The sequence below is a fragment of the Crinia signifera genome, chromosome 19, assembly GCF_055691185.1.
Source record: "Crinia signifera chromosome 19, ASM5569118v1, whole genome shotgun sequence".
Classification (NCBI taxonomy): Eukaryota; Metazoa; Chordata; class Amphibia; order Anura; family Myobatrachidae; genus Crinia; species Crinia signifera.
In genome coordinates this window covers 130,769,466-130,792,738 of record NC_139226.1, presented here as the reverse complement: position 1 = coordinate 130,792,738, position 23,273 = coordinate 130,769,466, and the positions used below count along the sequence as shown (strand labels likewise).

At 45.6% G+C, this 23,273-nt stretch overlaps 1 protein-coding gene across 5 annotated transcripts in view; it reads right to left on the bottom strand.

Annotated features, from left to right (window-relative positions):
• NADK (NAD kinase) overlaps positions 1 to 23,273 on the bottom strand; it is an 88,893-nt gene that overhangs the window by 11,995 nt on the left and 53,625 nt on the right. For 4 of the 5 annotated variants that reach the window (XM_083163351.1, XM_083163350.1, XM_083163352.1 and 1 more), the window contains 5 exons: positions 21,417 to 21,546; positions 18,566 to 18,674; positions 11,603 to 11,688; positions 7,529 to 7,631; positions 2,154 to 2,305 (listed from right to left, as the gene is read on the bottom strand). In XM_083163351.1, coding sequence (XP_083019477.1) covers positions 2,154 to 2,305; positions 7,529 to 7,631; positions 11,603 to 11,688; positions 18,566 to 18,674; positions 21,417 to 21,546 — 580 coding nt within the window. The remainder of the gene's footprint in view (positions 1 to 2,153; positions 2,306 to 7,528; positions 7,632 to 11,602; positions 11,689 to 18,565; positions 18,675 to 21,416; positions 21,547 to 23,273) is intronic. The other variant, XM_083163353.1, reaches the window with a different exon arrangement.

Below are 23,273 nucleotides of genomic sequence, written 5' to 3'. Positions count from 1 at the left end.
TCTGAAGTCTTCCTCCAATCCATCCAGTGGAAGATCCAAAACAGATAGATATACAGTATGGGGGTAAGTTAATAGAATGAGAGATTCAGAAAGTGAGAGATTTGGTAAGTAATTTCAAGTTTTTTTAAAGCGGCAATCATATACACTTACACACAGTCAAGCAAACCGGTCGGAGAAGAAAACCGGTGGTTTTTGTTGACATCAGGACTGAACAGCAGCTTTCACCTCATCGTCAGAGTTTAGGTGTGACCCTTAAGGTGGTCTTTCAACTTTGGGAAGAGGTGAAAGTGGCAGGGTGCAAGGTCGGGGCTGTACGACGGGTGTTGCAGAACTGACAATGAGGTGAAAGCTTCCATTTGGTCCTGGTGTCGACAGCAACCACCAGCTTTATTCTCCGATGGGTTTGCCCGACTTATCAAGTGTTGCAACACATGCTTGGAAAGGGATGGGGACTACATTGAAAAGTGAACAGTGCATTACATAGACCTGGGGTAGCCAACCCTAGTCCTCGAGAGCTACCAACAGTGCATGTTTTGCAGGTCTCCTCACAGAATCACAAGTGAGCTAATTAGCTCCATCTGTGGATCTTTTAAAATGTGTCAGTGATTAATGTGTGCAGCAACTAGGTTGTCTGGAAAATGTGTACTGTTGGTAGCTCTTGAGGGCTAGGGTTGGCTACCACTGACATAGACGATAAACTGAGTTATCATGTACAAAAAAGTGTTCAAATGTGTTCACAAATTAAAAACTTCTAGCCATGGAGGCAACATGCGCCTATTATAGTAACAATGAACATTCGGTACTCTTTACCTAGAACGGCGCCCGTCGCGGGCATCGCGGGTACATTTATGCCTGCCCGCGACGCGACCGACGCGATGCCCGCGATTTTCCCATTGAAAACCATGTTAAACCTGAAAAATCGCGTCGGTCGCGTCGCGGCCGGCCATAAATGTACCCGCGATGCCCGCGACGCGATGCTCCCGATTTCCCATAGGAAGCAATGTTAAAAGCCGCGATGGACCCGATTTTAGTGTTAAATGCCTCAATCCACCCGATTTGGCCATAGAAATCAATGTTAAATGGGCCACAGAGCCCATTAACCCTTAAATGTCCCCCCAATTTTTGTACGCCACCCCACGATCCACGCCAACCCGAAGCGTGGCGAGCGCAGCGAGCCCGCGAGGGGCGGCGGTACGCGTCCTACGACCTTTTCATGCCCTACTATCCACGTCGGCGTGGAGTTGAGAATAGAATAGTGTGGCGAGCGCAGCGAGCCACCGAGCCCGAAGCGTGGCGAGCGCAGCGAGCCCCGCGAGGGGACGCGGATACCTTCACAGGTAAGCGCGTCCCCTCGCGGGCTTCACAGGTGTCCGTGGCCACGCGGACACCTGTGAAGCCCGCGAGGGGACGCGTATAACTGTGAAGGTATCCGCGTGCGCTCGCCACGCTTCGGGCTCGGTGGCTCGCTGCGCTCGCCACACTATTCTATTCTCAACTCCACGCCGACGTGGATAGTAGGGCATGAAAAGGTCGTAGGACGCGTACCGCCGCCGCTCGCCACGCTTCGGGTTGGCGTGGATCGTGGGGTGGCGTACAAAAATTGGGTGGACATTTAAGGGTTAATTGGGGCTATTTGGGCTCTGTAGCCCATTTAACATTGATTCCTATGGGAAAATCGCGGGCATTGAGGCATTTAACGCTAAAATCGCGGTCAATCAGGCTTTTTAACATTGTTCTCTATGGGAAAATCGCGGTAATCGCGGGTACCCGATTTTGATGTACCCGCGATTTACCCGCGATGCCCGCGATTACCGCGATTTTACCCGCGATGCCCGCGATTTCAATCGTGGGCGCCGTTCTAGGTAAAGAGTACCGAACATTCCTCTGAAAATGAAGGGTAGAAGTGTCAGCAATGGAGGATGCAGCTATAGAATAGGACTTGTAGCACCTAATTTACATTGTAACGGCAACAAGATAAACCTAAAACTTTTATGTCGGCACGATGACCTATAGCCGAAAAACAGCTAAACGGAAGAACAATGGTTAGGCTCTGAGATATTGCCGGCTTTATATAAACTTTTCTAAGCAAAACAAGAATCTATGTGTTCTATAATGCTGAGGGATATATTTATGCTCTACATAATAATGCACACCTGATACTTGGTTTGTTTGACAAGCTCTTTCTCAGGCGGATTAGACATCATCCCGTTTTCTTCCAAACCGTTCTGTAAAATAGTCTTCTTCTCCTTGTGCTCCTTCAATACCTTGACTTTTAGTCTGCTGCGCAGTACAAGAGCCGCATTACCTGGGTAAGGACAGAGAGCTTACAGGACGGACTGCATTTATAGTATAACGTGTAATAACAGTGGCAGAGGGGGGGCAACAAAATAGGTGTTATGGTCATGGAAAATAGTAACATTGCTCTATACTATAAAATTGGATTTTTTTATTTACTCACAGTAAAATGCTTTCCCTGGTCATCCAGGAAGGCTGATGTTGGGTTAAGTGGGCTGGTCCAAAAGCAGGCACTAGTAGACTTATCCACCACCTCACATAACCACCTTAGATATTTTTAACAAAGCCGCTAGGAGGAGGCAAAGGCATTCCACAGTAACAACCAAACAAAAATAGCAAAATAACTAGAAAGGGAGGGATAACGGTTTCCTTTAAATGGATGACAAGGAAAGGATTTAATATTGAGTACATAAAAAATCCAATTATCTAATCATCCACTCTAGAGACCGTGCTAACTGACTCTGGGATTCCCCCAAAGCAAAATTATCAGGCCCAAAACCAGCATCGGCAAAACCAAAAGTATAAAAAAGATAAAACTTAGCGAACACATGTACAGAAGACCAGGTGCCAACCAAGCACAATGGTGAACCGCCCAGCAAATATCGACAACCTGTGTTGAATGGGCCTCGAGTGAAGTGGGAACCGGCATATTCGACAAAAGATATGCCTGACAAATAGCTGCGGTCACCCATCTAGAAATAGAAAGCTTAGAGGCTGGCCAACCATAATGCCCTCACTACATCTAAGTGATGAAGGACGGAATCAGATGACCAGAGTCTTGATTTATGTGAAATTTGGACACTACCTTAAATCTAGAATGATGCCTTAGTTAATAATACCGTATCTACATAAAAAATAAATCAAAGCAGGCACACAGGACATTGCCACCAGTTCCAACAATATTGTAGCAGAGACTAGGCGGAAATAAACCTTCAAGGTACAGTTTACAGTGGTTCAAAAGGTGATTTTAAAGAGTGTCCACTACCAAATTGAAATCCCCAGCAGGAATAGGAGGAATGAAAAGTGGTTCAGTATGACGCACACCATGCAGAAATATTTGCACCTCTGGACCTCTGGTAAAAAAAGACAAAGAGGCAGAGAGGACTGAATTTACAATAGAGAATATAAATTTGTGGTAAATATTGGACTTAACAGGCTTGGTTGCAAGAGCCACGCCATCAAAGTTGATGGGGTGAAGACATGGTCCATAACGAAATAGATGGGAGAAAGTGTTGTAGAGCTTTGGCCAGAAGACCCAGCAAAGAAGGACAGCAAGCTCAATGCAGCCTATCCACGACACTTAGAAAGACTAGAAGACCAGCCCTCTTCTGAAGCACTCTGTCCATCATGGGCCAAGGAGGGGAAAAAAAACCTCAGTTTGAAGGACAACAGAACAGACAGAGGTTCCAAAGTTCCCTGAGGATCCCTGGAGCTTGTCTTTTATTGACACAATTAGGATTCTAAACAGGAATAACACAATGGTCTGCTATGGCCTGAAAACTTCCTGACAGAGTTTCCACCCCCCATCCCCCATCCCCCATCCCCCGGTGCGCTAATGAAAAGAGCTGAGACACCTCCAACATACCGTTAGGACTCAGAATGACTTCCTGGCGACTGATTTATGCAACCATAATGGCATTATTTAATTGCATACAAACTGGCTTCTTGTGCAGGAGCTCCTTAGCCTGCAGAATAATCAATCTAACGGCCCTTAGTTCCAGAATCTTGATTGGGTACAGAGCCTTGGACCTGGACCAATGACTCTGGAACTGAAGGTCCAACCAATCAAACGGGTGTCGGTGGGGACCAGAGTCCAATCGCAAATCCAGAAGGGATAGCCCCTGGACAAGTTCTGAGGCTGTAGCCACCACTGGAGAGACTACCGCAGCTAACAGGAGAAATAACATCTTCTCCAAAGGAGGATCCTTGTGGACCCAATAAGCCAGAATTTGGGTCTGCCTAGGACGAGAATGGTGCCTGGCAAAGGAACCGCCATGAATGACAGCTGAATTCATACACCTGAATATGGTAACCTGTGGTAGTTGAATTACAGTCCTTACCAAAGTCTTGAGCCCTGAACCTTTTCTGAAGGAAGATAAACCTGTTTGCATGTTTCGAAGAGAAGATCTAAAATAATCATCCACTAAAATTCTATGAGATAGGACACAGCGTGATTCCAACATCTGTGAGCCAAAACGTGAAATTTGTCTCACAGCTTGCATTTACCAGGAAATTGTCCAAATATGGAATGATGGTAACCAGTAGTGGGTCTAGAGGAGCTGCAGCACACTCCAAAATTGAAATAAGGGAGCCACACCAGCTGCTAGTGAATCCCAGCCAGTGATGTTTGGCCAGTGTTTGGGGTGGCAGTTGGCGGGACTCCCCTATCTGAATTTTGGACTGATGTTGCAGCCCCACCTCTGGAGACGCCACTGAGGGTAAAAATCGTTTTTCTTAATAAGGCTACCATGTGGTACATTACCTTAGTAAACATCCTGAGAACTGTGGAAAAAAGGAAGAGCTTGTAATTTCGTAAAACTAAAAAGTGCTAGAGTCCCAGCTGTGAACCATAGTATCCTGTGATGACACTGCCAAACTGGAACACGAAAATAGGCATCTTTCACTACAGGAGATGCCGAAAATTCCTCTTCTAATAATAAACTGATGGCAGACGCCATCTTTCACTTTGACTAAAGCCTTAGTCCTTTTAAATTCAGAATAAACCATTTGGTTTCACTAGAAACAGAAGTAGTAGCCTTGACCTCTTAGCAATACAGAAATGGTAATAACCCCCAACGACCTCCAACAGCAAAAGCACCGCCGTCCTTGACAAGCTTGGCCTTGAGGTAGGGGAGAAGCAAAGAAACTTTGTCAATGCAATGAATGTACCACTTCCCACCATGTAAAAAGGATGTGTCCAAGGAGACTTAGATTTTTGAAGTAAAATCATCAAATACGAGATTTTCCCCCATGGCCTAAGAGATAATTTTAGTGAGTTCTGGACCAAACAGCATAACCCCCTCAAACTAGGGGGGAGTCTGGATTCACCTGACAAGAGCCAAAGTGAACTTCTGTCTGATACTGCCAGAGATGAATTCTTTGACAATAATGAGGCTACAGCCAGTGTCGTACAGCCTTCTGTATATATACTGATGCATCACTGATTTGATCTACCAAGGGTAAAAAATAGTTGGATCAGAAACAGATTGCATGCCCAAAGCCAACTGCCAAGTCCAAGATTCCAGAGTCTTGTTTACCAAGGGAATTGCCAATGCTGGACGTGAAGAAACAATAGCTTTCTATCAAGCAGACGTTTAAGGACATAGCCTGAATAGTAGGAAAAATGCAGATACGCGAGAGGCAGAACAACTCAGGGTGGCACATCCCACAGTGTGGTGACTGCATCTAAGATCAAAGACTTAAACAGCCGTGTAACCCGAAAGAATGCACGGAATTATCCTGGCTTCTGGCAGTGTATCCATAATATAACAAAAAAAACAAAAAAGTAACCAGATGTTTGTTTCTTATCCCGCTTAAACAGAGAAGACAAAGTACCTGGGTCCCAATCCTCTACCTACTAAGTACTTAAATCTGAACGTATCAATAACATTTTGAATCCTCAGATAAGCTGGGGAATTCTCCTGCCAAAAAGTCGAAACTTCCCAATTGAGATCTAGAAACCAATACTTCAGGATACAATATGCTTCCTTGATGTTCTAGATGAAGCTGGAATCTTATCCATGGAGGCAGACATCCTAGAATGGCATCTTTTAATATTTCAAGCCCATAAAGATTGTAATTCAGAGAATGCTAATGGAACCCCTTATAGCCAAGTCTGCATTTGCCTCTGCCACAGTATTAGCCCACTCCATGATATCACTATTTTGAGACATTCCGACGGACGGTTGGCCTTGCATACTGTATTCACACAGTGCGCAAAGAACCCCATGGGTGAAATTTAATAGGATGAGAGATTCAGAAAGTTAGAGATTTGGCAAGAAATCTCCAGGTTTTTGTTTTTTAAAGTGGCAATCATTTACACTTCAAAACCAGTTTGAAGTGTAAATGATTGCCGCTTCAAAAAACCCTGGAGATTTCTTCCCAAATCTCTCACTTTCTGAATCTTGCATCCTATTAAATTTCACCCCTGGTTCTGCATGACCCACTAGAAACTTTGCATCACACATACAATGATACAGAGGTAGATGTCTGTGTAGACTAGTATTTCTAGTGCCTACTCACCTGGACCAACCCACTTGTCCCGGCATCAGCTATCATTTTCCCATGAATCAGAAGAATGTCCCCTATATGCGTTATGTATCTTCTGTATGAAATAAGCAGTCTTCGTTACCTTACTTAAACCATCTTTGATATAAGGGGGTTATTCTAGTTCACTCTTTCAGACAAAATCCTTCTTAGATGGACAAAACCATGTGCACTGCAGGGGGCAGATGTAACTTGTGCAGAGAGAATTAGATTTGGGTGGGGTTTCACTTCAAAGTGAGATCTATATTGCAGTGTAAATAAGTCAGTATTTACCCTGCACAGAAACAAAATAACTCACCCAAATCGAATTCTCTCTGCGCATGTTACATCTGCCCCCCTGCAGTGCACATGGTTTTGTCCATCTAAGAAGGATTTTGTCAGAAAGAGTGAACTAGAATAAGGCCCTAAATCCTGCAGTTTTCTGCCACGATACTTATTCCAGTGTCCTCTGCTGATGCAGTAATGGTTGTGTACCCTGTACTTATCCTACATCGTATTCAAATGGTGGCCAACACTGGTTGGAATAAAAACATGGTTATGGATGAGAGCAAATGACAGTTGACCATTTGCTTGGAAATGCTGGAAAACTGACAAACTGTCACTCATCCATAACCATGTTTGATCTGAAGATAAATCTTACTAGTGTATGGGCGACTTAAGTCATTGTTTTGTTTTCTTGTTTAAGTACGCTGTAATTGGGCACTGCATATCCCTTGTGGCGCCATATAAGGATAATAATATTAATAATGACAATATAAAACTATAACACGTATGTTTGGTGACTGACAAGTTGTCTTGCCTGCAAAGATCAGGAAAGCTTAGCCTGGCTAGCTGTGAAAATGTGCTAAGGGACAGCAGCAGGCTGGATGCAAACACCCAGGGATCAGTAACCCAGCTCATGCAGGAGACTTCACTCACTGGATACTGGCTGCTCTTACAGTACATTGACCTAAGGTTGTTTTCTTACCTTCTATAACCTGAGTGACTTGAGTCTGGAAGTTGTCAAAACTAAAAGGGGTGAGGAACCCCAGTGATCCCAAGTGAAAGGCCATTACCGGAGGAACACTGTCCTGCAGAGAGAAAAATGCAGAGAGAAAAGTGCGTCAGTCACTACACTGCGAATTTGGGGTGCAAAACGAAATTGTACAAATAATGAAACAGAATAGAATATGAGTCCGCCAATCTGTCTATTCATCCCCCCAAAATTAGCATAGTATATTCCTATTTTCAAATGAATGTATTGTGCGCCCTACCTCCAGGTACCTTTTCCTCTACACCTCTCTGTTGCTAACACCCTCTCTTAAGCTGGGTACACACATGTAGATATATCTACAGACGGATAGGGCAGTGTGTTCGCCACATACACTGCCTGATACATCATGACTGGGAGGGCGGCTCCCGTAACAGCCATTTGGGCGGGCAGGGGATCACCGGTACACACAGAACGATGCGCCAATATATCTTCAAATACCTTGGGCATCAGCTGTGTTGCATAGCCAATGCAATATATCTGTGAATGACATCGCTGGTACACACTGGCAGATGGTGCATTCAATTGAACGGCCGGTATATCGCCCAGTGCGTACTCACCTTTATGCATCTGTCCCAAAAGTCCACCGCCTTGGTGTCATTAAAGACTCCTCACACATGCAATCTATGTCGCCCAATCCTGCTGCTTTGACCTCTTCAATATGCCACTTGTCTTATCTTTCTTGTGCTCTGATTCGACAATGCTCTCATGCACGGCTTTCACTGGTCCAACTGGCCCTTATAGTATTGAGCTTAATCTCTTCATTTTTCCCATTCAACACACCTAATCTCTCAAACATCTGCAACCTCACCTCAGGCCTCCGATTTCGAGCCTGCTTACATGCAGATTACATCTTTCCGAATCCAGTACTTCCCCTGTGCTCACTCCTCTGCCCTATCAGCAGCCATAGTTTCTAACAGTTCTGCAAATACAACTGCTTATTAAAGCCCTGCAGAGCCTCTTCCCACTAGAATGTAACAGTCATGAGCAGGGCCCTCCGCTGTTTTGGCTTTCCCGATTGCAACCATGGCCAATGCAGTAGACGAGTTCTGCAATGCACGGAGGTGCCCTGTCTTCTCCATTTGCCATGCGCCCGCTGGGAACAAGATCTCAGACGGCGCCTGGCAAATGCAGAAGGTGGCAGGGACTCTTGCCATGCAGCCAGTGACTGGAGCTCATTAACAAGCTCTGGCTCTCCCGGTGTACGTAGGAACAGACATCATGGCGTCCAGAGCTCCGCAGCCTTTCACATTGTGATGGGCACAGGAACAAGGCTGTAGGTAAGTGCAGTGCTGTGCCTCTGTGGCTTCATGTGGATAAGGGGAATAAGGGGTAACACTACTTGTATAAGGGGCACCACTACCTTAATCATTATTTGTATAATGCCCAAGGTAATTGTGCCCACATTACTGTGGAATTGTGTATAGGTGACACTACAGTATGGCATAACATGTATAAGGGGTACCACTGTGTAGCGTAACGTGAATAGTGGGCACTACTATGTGGTGTAATAGCAATCAGGGGCACTATACGTGGTGAAATGTGTATAAGATTGTGCTACTGTGTAGTGTATTTTTGCACACCCACAGTTGGCAGCATGCACATTTGTTTGTGCAAATGGCCTACAGGTGTAAGTGTCACTCGTATACCTGCACTTAGGGAATGTCACACCGTGTACACAAACAGCCCAGACTTGTTTTGGAAGTATGAATTTTACATTCCTTGTGAGGCAACACAAAAATATAGTCTAGTCTAGGAAGCATTTGGTTTGCAATAAAGAATAACTATATCTCAAAACACCGACTTGCAAAGCTCCTGAGGCCACATAGTTCTGAGAATGTCCCACCATGATAAATGTATGAAGATCCACTATAATAATCCATTACTGGTCTCTGTGCGCCCTCTTGGAACTTTTACAATGCAGATATAATCCAGGCTGTATGCACTGGGTAGACTGCGATACAGAGCACTTCTTTATCGTATCTACAGTACCTGTATGAACAAAGCCTGGACGACAAAAGTGCCCACTTATAACCAAAGACAAAGTAAACGCACTAATATTTGGGACTGAGGGGTAGATGTATGAAGCAGTGATAACGGAGGAGAAGTGATAACGTGCCTGGTACTTTATCACCGGCCAATCAGCTGCTGACTGTTAAGTTTATTATTTATTTATTAACAGTTTCTTATATAGCGCACACAGATTCCGCAGCGCTTTACAAAGCATAATAAGGAGCAAAAACATATCAAATTACAGTACAAGACAGTTTAGAACAAGTACATGGTAAATATGGATAGTTGCATCAGGGGACAGGACACTGAAGCAATCATGAGGGTGGCAGAGGTATTCTAAGAAAGGCACATGAGGAGAGAGGGCCCTGCCCGTGAGAGCTTACATTCTAAAAGGGGAGGGTTAGACAGACAGGGGTAACACAGAAGGGAAAGAGGTGAGCATAAACAGTAGGTTAGGATGAGAGATGTAAGCTGGGTTTAAAAGAGACAGGTAGGAGCTGATTGGCCGGTGATAAAGTACCAGCTACTTTATCACTCCTTCACCCCTATCACGGCTTCATACATCTTCTCCTGTATTACCTACAGATTTGCTGTCGGAGATGCAAAATTAAGCGTTTTGATGAGTCTGTTGTCTTTCAATGTCATCTTGCCAATATGTCCTCTATTATTAGATAATAAAGAACTACATACATGCTTTCAAACCCCTCTGTCCCAAAGTCCATCAGCAGCTGCTACGGACCCCCTGATCAGGGGCTAGGAGTCCCTGGTCAGGGATAAATGACCCCCATAGACCAATACTGTCCACAGGGTCAAACCAGTACCCCAGCTTGCTCTGTAAGCGGATAGCTGCCTGGATTTGCTGGGAATTGTACTTTCACAACATGGAGATCCACAGGCTGCCTGGGCCTCCTCTAGTGCTCAGCATTTACTATGACAGAAATCGGTTGGAAACAGTGTGTGCGTCTGTCTAATCCACTGTGCAAACAATTTCGGTACTCTTTACCTAGAAGGGCGCCCATCGCGGCCATCGCGGGCATTGAATGCACTAAAAAAATCGGGTGCGATGCGACCGACGCGATGCCCGCGATTTCCCATAGGGAACAATGTTAAATGTCTCAATTGACCCAATTTTTCCATAGGAAACAATGTTAAATGGGCCACAGAGGCCAAATAGGCACCCTGAAGTGTGAAATGGCCACCCCAATTGTTAACGCCACCCCACGATCAACGTCAACCCGAAGCGTGGCGAGCGCAGCAAGCCCGCGAGGGGCGGCGGTACGCGTCCTACGACCTTTTCATACCCCGCGGGGTATGAAAAGGTTGCGCTGCGCTCGCCACGCTTCGGGCTCGGTGGCTCGCCACACTTTCTATTCTCAACTCCACGCCGACGTGGATAGTGGGGGTATGAAAAGGTCGTAGGACGCGTACCGCCGCCCCTCGCTTCGGGTTCACGTTGATCGTGGGGTGGTGTTAACAATTGTGGGGGCCATTTCACACTTCAGGGTGCCTTTTTGGCCTCTGTGGGCCATTTAACATTGTTTCCTATGGAAAAATCGGGTCAATTGAGGCATTGAACAGGAAAATCGGGTCAATTGAGACATTTAACATTGTTCCCTATGGGAAATCGCGGGCATCGCGTCGGTCGCATCGCACCCGATTTTTTAGTGCATTCAATGCCCGCGATTTTTTTTACTAACGATGCCCACGATCAAAATCGTGGGCGCCGTTCTAAGTAAAGAGTACCACAATTTCCATGTGCAAGAGTGTAAACGAACCTCGAGCCTCATGGGACTGTAGGAGTTTCATGTGGGGAGTGTTTCTCCAGACGCGACGGTCTGTGACTTTACCAGCACAAAAACAAAGTTCTCCTTTAGTTCAACAGACCAAATCCGCAAGGAGGTGGGATACACTGTACTCACCACTCCCCCACACATCTGTCTGCCAATCACATTAATATTACCACATATGGGAGGCGACAAGCGCATGAACAGAACAGACCTGAAAAAGCGATGAAGCATACAGCAAGGTCCCATCTCCTCCAAGGCAAATAATGAAGTCAATCTGGTTCGAGATGTCATCAAAATCTGGTAAAGCGTTACAAAAAGATAAAGTTAGAACGTTCTCTTCAGTCTTATGGTGGGTACACAGGGTTCGATTCCATTTTCGATTCCATTTCTATTAGATATGGACCATTTGACCTGCTCTGAAGGCCAACACTGGCTTCAGGCAGGAGATGGACATAGAACCGAATGCTGCAGTGAACACATCAGATTTCCACTATCTACTATCAGATTTACACTATATAGTCTTGGCTGCCAGGACTGTATTTCTATTAGATTTACACTACCCAGGAGCGCGCATTGGGATCGAATCTGCATCAAATGTAGAAAAACCATTTGATTTTTTCTCTTTTATAAGCAAAATCGAACAGAAAAATAGTGCAAATCTCACCGTGTGTATCCTCTATTAGAATTATTCCAGTTTGCTGACCTGTAGACAATAAGGGTAGGCAGACCTACTAGTGATCAGGAGCTGGTTGCATTACAGAAACAATAAATATGGGAGGGGGGTGTGGGGGTGTCTGTGATTGAATACGAGCATGGTGCAATAAACCATGACTGGTCCAGCTAGACTGGATATGTGTTACTGTCCCTGTGCACTGTATTACTCAGCATCACAGGGAGCCAGTGATTACCATTGCTGCCTCAATTACTGGGGCTAACATTTTGATACCAAAAAGAGACACAATGAGCGTTATTCATAGTTAGAAGCAAAAAAAAAAAAAAAAACAAGGAGCAATTGACTCCTGGAACAAACCATGCAACAATGTAAGGGCTGCAAATGCAGGGAAAATCCTGGCTGCTATTATATGTATGTAACAAACAAATATCAGTCAGCTTTACTCTTATGGTGTGTACACACGGTTGGATTAGGCTTGCTATTCGATCCCCATGCGATCAGATCGTCGAGCCACCCGACATGCATGCAATTTGGACGATATAGAGCAGATCTGCACTATATAGTCATTGCTGCCTGGGTATCGATTTGTGCTGTCCCGGGAGCACGCATCGGGATCGCAAGGTAAAAAACCTGTGCGATCTGCATGCGATTTTGACTATATAGTCAGATTGTACCCGTGTGTACACACCATTACACTGACATGTATAAATGTATGTGACAGTGCACTCCTCTTCCCAAATATAAGGTGTATCATATATAATATAGATGTATCAAGCTTCAAAAGTGATGACATGGAGTGATAAACAGCCAGCCAATCAGCTAATACTCATCATGTTACAGGCTGGGTTTGAAAAATGACAGGTAGGAGCTGATTGGCTGGTTGTTTATCACCTCTCCACTTTATCACTTTTTTGAAACTTGATGCATCTGGCCCTTAATCTCTGAATATTTGCAATTCTGCTCCACTCACCTGCGGTGCCGCGCGGTGCAAAATGCAATTGTTTTTTTTTAATACATTTAGAATTTATTCTTAAAGTGAACATTTTGTATGTTCTCCCCGAGGAGAAACGGGGTTCCCACCATGTCCTCTCTCAGTCAGCTTCTGATAAAACTGGCCCCCATGTAAGAGGATAAGGTCTTTATACTGATGTCCACAATTAACCCTTCGAGTGCCAATGTTGCGGGTCAGCGATCCTCAAATGATCCGATAGCAATGCCAGCATCGCTCACAGCGACTGCGCTTTTGGTATAAATAAATACTTTTAATACAATTAAATACAATTAGTTGAAGTTCAGTCCAATATTGTACCCCAATAATAAAGATCAGCCGCTGTGAGCGGGACTGGCGTTGTTAATGGATATTTTGAGGACCTCTCATGGCGACATTGGCACTCAAACGGTTAAACATTCTCTGCAAATGGGGTGAACAATCACAAGCTGCCAGTTTAGATTGGTGCCACCCACTAGAATACCGCACTGCCACAGCTTCCATCCAAGGCTGTGAGTAGAACAACCAACGCGTTGGTACAGAGATGGACAGATGGGGAAGCCTGCTGTGATACTGCCATTAGGTCTACTGATTCTTGTAGACTAACTTCTGGTAGAAATCCATTGTCAACACAAAAGGAGAGAAAGATCAGTCGGTATTTTTGTTGAAATAAATCAGCGGTTCTCAAACTGTGGGTCCCGGCTCCATTTTGCTGACCATCAGGCTGATGACTTCTCTAATCTAAGTCAGTGATTTAAGGAGTCTGTTGAATTGTCTGTTATGTTAGACTCCTCCCATCACTCTGTGCCCCCACAATGCTGCCATGTATGTGCTGTCTGCTGACTACACGTGTGATGTGATGGGTTATGGTATATTAGACTCCTCCCATCACTCTGTGTCCCCACAATGCTGTCATGTTTGTGCTGTCTGCTGACTACACATGTGATGTGATGGGTTATGGTATATTAGACTCCTCCCATCACTCTGTGCCTCCACAATGCTGCCATGTATGTGCTGTCTGCTGACTACACGTGTGATGTGATGGGTTATGGTATATCAGACTCCTCCCATCACTCTGTGCCCCCACAATGCTGCCATGTATGTGCTGTCTGCTGACTACACGTGTGATGGGTTATGGTATATCAGACTCCTCCCATCACTCTGTGCCTCCACAATGCTGCCATGTATGTGCTGTCTGCTGACTACACGTGTGATATGATGGGTTATGGTATATTAGACTCCTCCCATCACTCTGTGTCCCCACAATGCTGTCATGTTTGTGCTGTCTGCTGACTACACATGTGATGTGATGGGTTATGGTATATCAGACTCCTCCCATCACTCTGTGCCCCCACAATGCTGCCATGTATGTGCTGTCTGCTGACTACACGTGTGATGTGATGGGTTATGGTATATCAGACTCCTCCCATCACTCTGTGCCCCCACAATGCTGCCATGTATGTGCTGTCTGCTGACTACACATGTGATGTGATGGGTTATGGTATATCAGACTCCTCCCATCACTCTGTGCCCCCACAATGCTGCCATGTATGTGCTGTCTGCTGACTACACATGTGATGTGATGGGTTATGGTATATCAGACTCCTCCCATCACTCTGTGCCTCCACAATGCTGCCATGTATGTGCTGTCTGCTGACTACACGTGTGATATGATGGGTTATGGTATATTAGACTCCTCCCATCACTCTGTGTCCCCACAATGCTGTCATGTTTGTGCTGTCTGCTGACTACACATGTGATGTGATGGGTTATGGTATATCAGACTCCTCCCATCACTCTGTGCCCCCACAATGCTGCCATGTATGTGCTGTCTGCTGACTACACGTGTGATGTGATGGGTTATGGTATATCAGACTCCTCCCATCACTCTGTGCCCCCACAATGCTGCCATGTATGTGCTGTCTGCTGACTACACATGTGATGTGATGGGTTATGGTATATCAGACTCCTCCCATCACTCTGTGCCTCCACAATGCTGCCATGTATGTGCTGTCTGCTGACTACACATGTGATGGGTTATGGTATATTAGACTCCTCCCATCACTCCCAGAGCAAAATAGTTTCAGGACGTCTGAAATAAATGGTAGCTATTATACACTATTAGGGCTCTTTTCCTGATTTTTATGTATACTAGAGGGAACCCCGTGATTACCACTGGTGGAATGAATTGCGGATTGGAACGAGTTGAATGTGAATTGCCAGTGCCCTTTCCCTGTTATGTGCTTCGGTCTGCCCATTGTCCTATTTGTATTTAAATGTCTTGGCACCGACCTCTGGATGCTATGTTCTTAAGTTTAGTGTATATTTATTCCATGTAAAAGTTCACCTCCATTCTAGCAACAGTTTTGTTTTCAAGCTTATAAAACATTATTTTCATCTGCTACGAAGCACCCAGAACTGCACACATGCAATCTTACTCTGCTATACAGGAATGCTGAGAGAGCATTGGCTGCAGCGGAGAAATGACACACTGTTACAGATCAGCACAATGACACCATTACCAATGTAGGACAAATAGATCCAGCTACATAACTGCACAAAGTGTTTTTGTTTAAAAGGCCGTGCAAACACCAGAACGCAGTCCGGACATGTACACGCAGTATCACCCAGAGCAGATAAGAGTGCAGGCTCACCTTCTCTAAACGGTACAAACCGCAGAACGCAGTCCGGACATGTACATGCAGTATCACCCAGAGCAGATAAGAGTGCAGGCTCACCTGCTCTAAACGGTACAAACCACAGAACGCAGTCCGGACATGTACATGCAGTATCACCCAGAGCAGATAAGAGTGCAGGCTCACCTGCTCTAAACGGTACAAACCGCAGAACGCAGTCCGGACATGTACATGCAGTATCACCCAGAGCAGATAAGAGTGCAGGCTCACCTGCTCTAAACGGTACAAACCACAGAACGCAGTCCGGACATGTACATGCAGTATCACCCAGAGCAGATAAGAGTGCAGGCTCACCTGCTCTAAACGGTACAAACCACAGAACGCAGTCCGGACATGTACATGCAGTATCACCCAGAGCAGATAAGAGTGCAGGCTCACCTGCTCTAAACGGTACAAACCACAGAACGCAGTCCGGACATGTACATGCAGTATCACCCAGAGCAGATAAGAGTGCAGGCTCACCTGCTCTAAACGGTACAAACCACAGAACGCAGTCCGGACATGTACACGCAGTATCACCCAGAGCAGATAAGAGTGCAGGCTCACCTTCTCTAAAAGTGAAAAACACAGAACGCAGTCCGGACATGTACATGCAGTATCACCCAGAGCAGATAAGAGTGCAGGCTCACCTTCTCTAAACGGTACAAACCACAGAACGCAGTCCGGACATGTACATGCAGTATCACCCAGAGCAGATAAGAGTGCAGGCTCACCTGCTCTAAACGGTACAAACCACAGAACGCAGTCCGGACATGTACATGCAGTATCACCCAGAGCAGATAAGAGTGCAGGCTCACCTGCTCTAAACGGTACAAACCACAGAACGCAGTCCGGACATGTACCTGCAGTATCACCCAGAGCAGATAAGAGTGCAGGCTCACCTTCTCTAAACGGTACAAACCACAGAACGTAGTCCGGACATGTACATGCAGTATCACCCAGAGCAGATAAGAGTGCAGGCTCACCTGCTCTAAACGGTACAAACCACAGAACGCAGTCCGGACATGTACATGCAGTATCACCCAGAGCAGATAAGAGTGCAGGCTCACCTTCTCTAAACGGTACAAACCACAGAACGTAGTCCGGACATGTACATGCAGTATCACCCAGAGCAGATAAGAGTGCAGGCTCACCTGCTCTAAACGGTACAAACCACAGAACGCAGTCCGGACATGTACATGCAGTATCACCCAGAGCAGATAAGAGTGCAGGCTCACCTGCTCTAAACGGTACAAACCACAGAACGCAGTCCGGACATGTACATGCAGTATCACCCAGAGCAGATAAGAGTGCAGATCACCTTCTCTAAACGGTACAAACCACAGAACGCAGTCCGGACATGTACATGCAGTATCACCCAGAGCAGATAAGAGTGCAGGCTCACCTGCTCTAAAAGTGAAAAACACAGAACGCAGTCCGGACATGTACATGCAGTATCACCCAGAGCAGATAAGAGTGCAGGCTCACCTGCTCTAAACGGTACAAACCACAGAACGCAGTCCGGACATGTACATGCAGTATCACCCAGAGCAGATAAGAGTGCAGGCTCACCTGCTCTAAACGGTACAAACCACAGAACGCAGTCCGGACATGTACACGCAGTAACACCAAGAGCAGATAAGAGTGCAGGCTCACCTTCTCTAAACGGTACAAACCACAGAACGTAGTCCGCACATGTACATGCAGTATCACTCAGAGCAGATAAGAGTGCAGGCTCACCTTCTCTAAAAAGGTACAAACCACAGAACGCAGTCCGGACATGTACATGCAGTATCACCCAGAGCAGATAAGAGTGCAGGCTCACCTGCTCTAAACGGTACAAACCACAGAACGTAGTCCGGACATGTACACGCAGTAACACCCAGAGCAGATAAGAGTGCAGGCTCACCTGCTCTAAACGGTACAAACCACAGAACGCAGTCCGGACATGTACATGCAGTATCACCCAGAGCAGAAAAGAGTGCAGGCTCACCTGCTCTAAATGGTACAAACCACAGAACGTAGTCCGCACATGTACATGCAGTATCACCCAGAGCAGATAAGAGTGCAGGCTCACCTGCTCTAAACGGTACAAACCACAGAACGTAGTCCGGACATGTACATGCAGTATCACCCAGAGCAGATAAGAGTGCAGGCTCACCTGCTCTAAACGGTACAAACCACAGAACGCAGTCCGGACATGTACATGCAGTATCACCCAGAGCAGAAAAGAGTGCAGGCTCACCTGCTCTAAACGGTACAAACCACAGAACGTAGTCCGGACATGTACACGCAGTAACACCCAGAGCAGATAAGAGTGCAGGCTCACCTGCTCTAAATGGTACAAACCACAGAACGCAGTCCGGACATGTACATGCAGTATCACCCAGAGCAGATAAGAGTGCAGGCTCACCTGCTCTAAACGGTACAAACCACAGAACGCAGTCCGGACATGTACATGCAGTATCACCCAGAGCAGATAAGAGTGCAGGCTCACCTGCTCTAAACGGTACAAACCGCAGAACGCAGTCCGGACATGTACATGCAGTAACAGGGCGCAGCTAGAATCCCGGTGGTCGGAATCTCGGCGGTCAAAATCTTGACGCCGGAATCCCATCCGCTGAAATCCCGATACTTTCTCCCTCTATGGGTGTCCACGACACCCATAGAGGGCAAATAAATTAGTGTGCCGAGCGTAGCGAGTCACCGGGCCCACTGCGTGGGGAGCGCAGCAAGCCCGCAAGGGGGGGCCATCCACGTCCCCCCTTGTCGGGATTTCGCCGGGATTTTGTACCAATCCCGCAGTAACACCCAGAGCAGATAAGAGTGCAGGCTCACCTTCTCTAAAAGTGCAAAACTTCTTCTTTACCGGTCCAAAATTCTCATCGTTCGCTATGGCAGGTTCTTCCAATACTTTCTTCTCCACATACACAATCATGTTCTTCTGCTAAATGAAAATAGAACAACATAGCTGTGGTCAACGCAATGGGCAACGTACAATAGTACTTAGATTATCCTAGGCATGTTTTATTTAGTAAGATACCGGGGGATAACACCACCCAGAAATCTTCTAAAAGGTTTGTGCTTTACGATCCCCAGACATGTGCCACCCTGCCCAGCTGCTGCCCAAAAGTGACAAACGCACCAGGCCATTGCCAAGTGGTAACTGCCGCTGGTTAGATGCCTGCTAGTATGGGGCAGTTATGAAACTGCTACTAGCAGAAGGGAAATTCCCCAGCGGGCGGATAAACTGTTAGATTTATTCTGTATAGAGAGATCATGACTATTGACGGAGACGCATAAGCACTGAGAAAATTGGTAAAACAATGAACCTTTGAGCGCCGACATCTCTGTGAGAGATGTGCAAAATATCGGCTAAAAATGCCCCCATTCACATTTGTTATACAAATTCAAATAAAAAAAATTGTTGTGGAATAAAAGATTATATTTCCTATACAAGGTAACATTACAGGTCCTGATGACGAATAAAAATGTTTGCTTGGCAATTTTCACACCCATTTTGATAAATTCACTCGGCACTCAAAGGGTTAAACACTATAGAGACATGAAACATTTAGCGTTACAGTGAAGTGAGTGCACTTGTATCAGTGGGTTATACCCATTACTTTGCCTGTATAATGAACATATTAAATAACATTGGTATAATACTTATGTGCTATTTGCTCCTGCTCCTTGGACTACTTATCTCTAGAAAGGCCTTTGTTTTCCCATGTCAGAGTTATTCCCAACTCTCGCACATTATTTCCTTTAGGTTACATAGATTACTAGAGGTTTGTATCTGGGCATCACAGATGGTGTAATGGTTAGCATTACTGCCTCACAGCACTGAGGTCATGGGTTCTATCCCCACCATGTGTTATATATACGGGGCAGTACGGATGGTGTAATGGTTAGCATTACTGCCTCACAGCACTGAGGTCATGGGTTCTATCCCCGCCATGTGTTATATATACGGGGCAGTACGGACGGTGTAATGGTTAGAATTACTGCCTCACAGCACTGAGGTCATGGGTTCTATCCCCACCATGTGTTATATATACGGGGCAGTACGGACAGTGTAATGGTTAGCATTACTGCCTCACAGCACTGAGGTCATGGGTTCTATCCCCGCCATGTGTTTAATATGTACGGGGCAGTACGGACGGTGTAATGGTTAGAATTACTGCCTCACAGCACTGAGGTCATGGGCTCTATTCCCACCATGTGTTATATATACGGGGCAGTACGGATGGTGTAATGATTAGCATTACTGCCTCACAGAGCTGAGGTCATGGGTTCTATCCCCACCATGTGTTATATATACGGGGCAGTACGGAAGGTGTAATGGTTACATTACTGCCTCACAGCACTGAGGTCATGGGTTCTATCCCCACCATGTGTTATATATACGGGGCAGTACGGACGGTGTAATGGTTAGAATTACTGCCTCACAGCACTGAGGTCATGGGTTCTATCCCCACCATGTGTTATATATACGGGGCAGTACGGACGGTGTAATGGTTAGAATTACTGCCTCACAGCGCTGAGGTCATGGGTTCTATCCCCACCATGTGTTATATATACGGGGCAGTACGGATGGTGTAGTGGTTACATTACTGCCTCACAGCGCTGAGGTCATGGGTTCTATTCCCACCATATGTTATATATACGGGGCAGTACGGATGGTGTAATGGTTACATTACTGCCTCACAGCACTGAGGTCACGGGTTCTATCCCCACCATGTGTTATATATACGGGGCAGTACGGACGGTGTAATGGTTAGCATTACTGCCTCACAGCACTGAGGTCATGGGTTCTATTCCCACCATGTGTTATATATACGGGGCAGTACGGATAGTGTAATGGTTATATTACTGCCTCACAGCGCTGAGGTCATGGGTTCTATCCCCACCATGTGTTATATATACGGGGCAGTACGGATGGTGTAATGGTTAGCATTACTGCCTCACAGCGCTGAGGTCATAGGTTCTATCCCCACCATGTGTTATATATACAGGGCAGTACGGACGGTGTAATGGTTAGCATTACTGCCTCACAGCACTGAGGTCATGGGTTCTATCCCCACCATGTGTTATATATACGGGGCAGTACGGATGGTGTAATGGTTAGCATTACTGCCTCACAGCGCTGAGGTCATGGGTTCTATCCCCACCATGTGTTATATATACGGGGCAGTACGGACGGTGTAATGGTTACATTACTGCCTCACAGCACTGAGGTCATGGGTTCTATCCCCACCATGTGTTATATATACGGGGCAGTACGGATGGTGTAATGGTTACATTACTGCCTCACAGCGCTGAGGTCATGGGTTCTATCCCCACCATGGCCCTAACTGTGCAGAGTTTGTATATTATCCCCGTGCTTGCGTGGGTTTCCTCCGGGTACTCCGGTTTCCTCCCACAATCCCAAATATACTGGCAGGTCAATTGGCTTCCAACAAAATTAACCCTAGAATGTCTGTGCGCATGTACATGTGGTAGGGAATATAGACTGTAAGCTCTACTGGGGCAGGGACTGATGTGAATGTTCAAATATTCTCTGTACAGTGCTGCGGAATATGTGTGCGCTATATAAGAAACTGTTAATAAATAAAATAAATCTGCTTTATCCCTGACTGTGAAGGATCATTCCCAGTGTATAAAACATCTGTAAGATCTGACTTACCTCCGTTAGAAACACGCACAGCTCTTTGAACGGCTGCAGTACACTCGTGTCTCTGACCTTTTTGATCACCAACACACTTTTCGGTGGCTTGTTCCACGTTAGCAGCTGGCTTGCTGGGTCCTGGATATGCCTAGAAATAATAAAAAGATCATTAATCCTTCAATAATGGAAACCATAATAGTGGAAAAGTCCCATTCCTGCGCCTATTCCATAATTGCCTTATAAACTACTGCAGTGCCCCCATGACATAGTACGCAATAGGTAAGAGTGCACCGCGGGCACACAGCATGCCTGAACACAGGAACGGCCCAGCGCAACATTTATGTGAATATTATCCTGTACATTGTGACTGGCTGCATTTCTATGTCCTTGTAGACCCTTGAGTGATGGGTGCATAGTGAGGTCACGTGTTTGAGGAGAACGTCTGCACACTTGGAAGACAGATAGATGGCAAACATCTTCATGCAGTAACAGCAGCCTGTGCGCAGTATGCAGGACACTTCAGGAGAGAGGACAATGGCAGTCAGGGCAGAGACAGGAGAGAAATAGAGGTGCACATACTTTGTCTGCTCCTCGCCCTCCCATTACAACCATAAGGGGGGTTGTCCAAAAGGAAATAACAAACAAACAACTTGACGAACCAATCAGCAGCAGTTACTGTTGGCATTTTTGCATTTGCTCACTTAAAGTGATGCTTGGGACGTTTTAGAACAGTAACGTTACACCTGAGATTACTAGAACCATTTTTCAAAGAATATTGTGCGTGTCTAATGTGCCCATTTACTGTATATACTGCATACAATGGTAGAAATATACATCACTACTAAATATTTAATTGATAAGTGAAGAATTAGGTTTTTGCTTTTTTTAGGTTTTGTTTGAAATGTTCCAGATCTGGATAAGCATGAATCAGAGAGAATATCTAAGACTGTAATCGCACCTGGATTGAGCAGGACACAAGAGACCGTAAAACACACCTGAATCCAGGAGAATACCATGCGTCAGAAAGTTCTGCTGCTGTACAGCAATTGTGCTAATGGAACTCAATAGGGTAAATGACAAAATGAGGAGCCCTGCCTTGTAAACACCGCCATCTGTTGGTAGCGAGTGAAACTACATCTCTTTCTCTCACACATGCACAAACACAGAGGCAATCACAAGGTAGCAGACTAGCTTTCGAATCATTTGCTAACAAAATAAGGCATAACTGTACTACTCAAAGGATTATAGTGGGTGCAATAGCTTTTAACAAGGGGCTGTTGCACCATCACTTTGCTTCCCACAACAGATGCTTTTGTGTCTTATTCATATTTGGTGTCAGTTAACAGAAGCTTATGACCATTTAAGAATCAACAAACTAAGATTGTCTTCATTAGATACACACTTTATGTAAGCAGCTAACAGACTGTCAGAAGGTGCAGGGAATAGATTTACAAGCAGTGATTTAATTAACCCTTTTCAGCGCCAACGTCGCTGTTCGAGATCCTCAAAATATCCGCTAAAAAAGCCAGCGCCGCCCACAGCGACTCGTTTTTGGGGTACGATATTTCATTGAACTTCAAATCTGCTGCGACGCTGTATCCCCCCCCCCCTAACCAGACATCAGTCGTAGAAACCTCTAGAAAGAGATACTTCACTGTACTTGTGTGTCATTACAAATAATCATTGGGTGGAGGCCTAGAAACGTTGAGGCATAGGGATAAAAATTGGGGTGATAGATTGATCATTTGTTCTATAATTTGCCAGTGAAAAAAACGGAACCAAGAAAATGCGTACAAGCGTTGGCAATCCCGAATAGCTTCTAATCTCTATTCAGGATACAAAGACGTATATAAAAAAGAAATCTCTATGTATGTA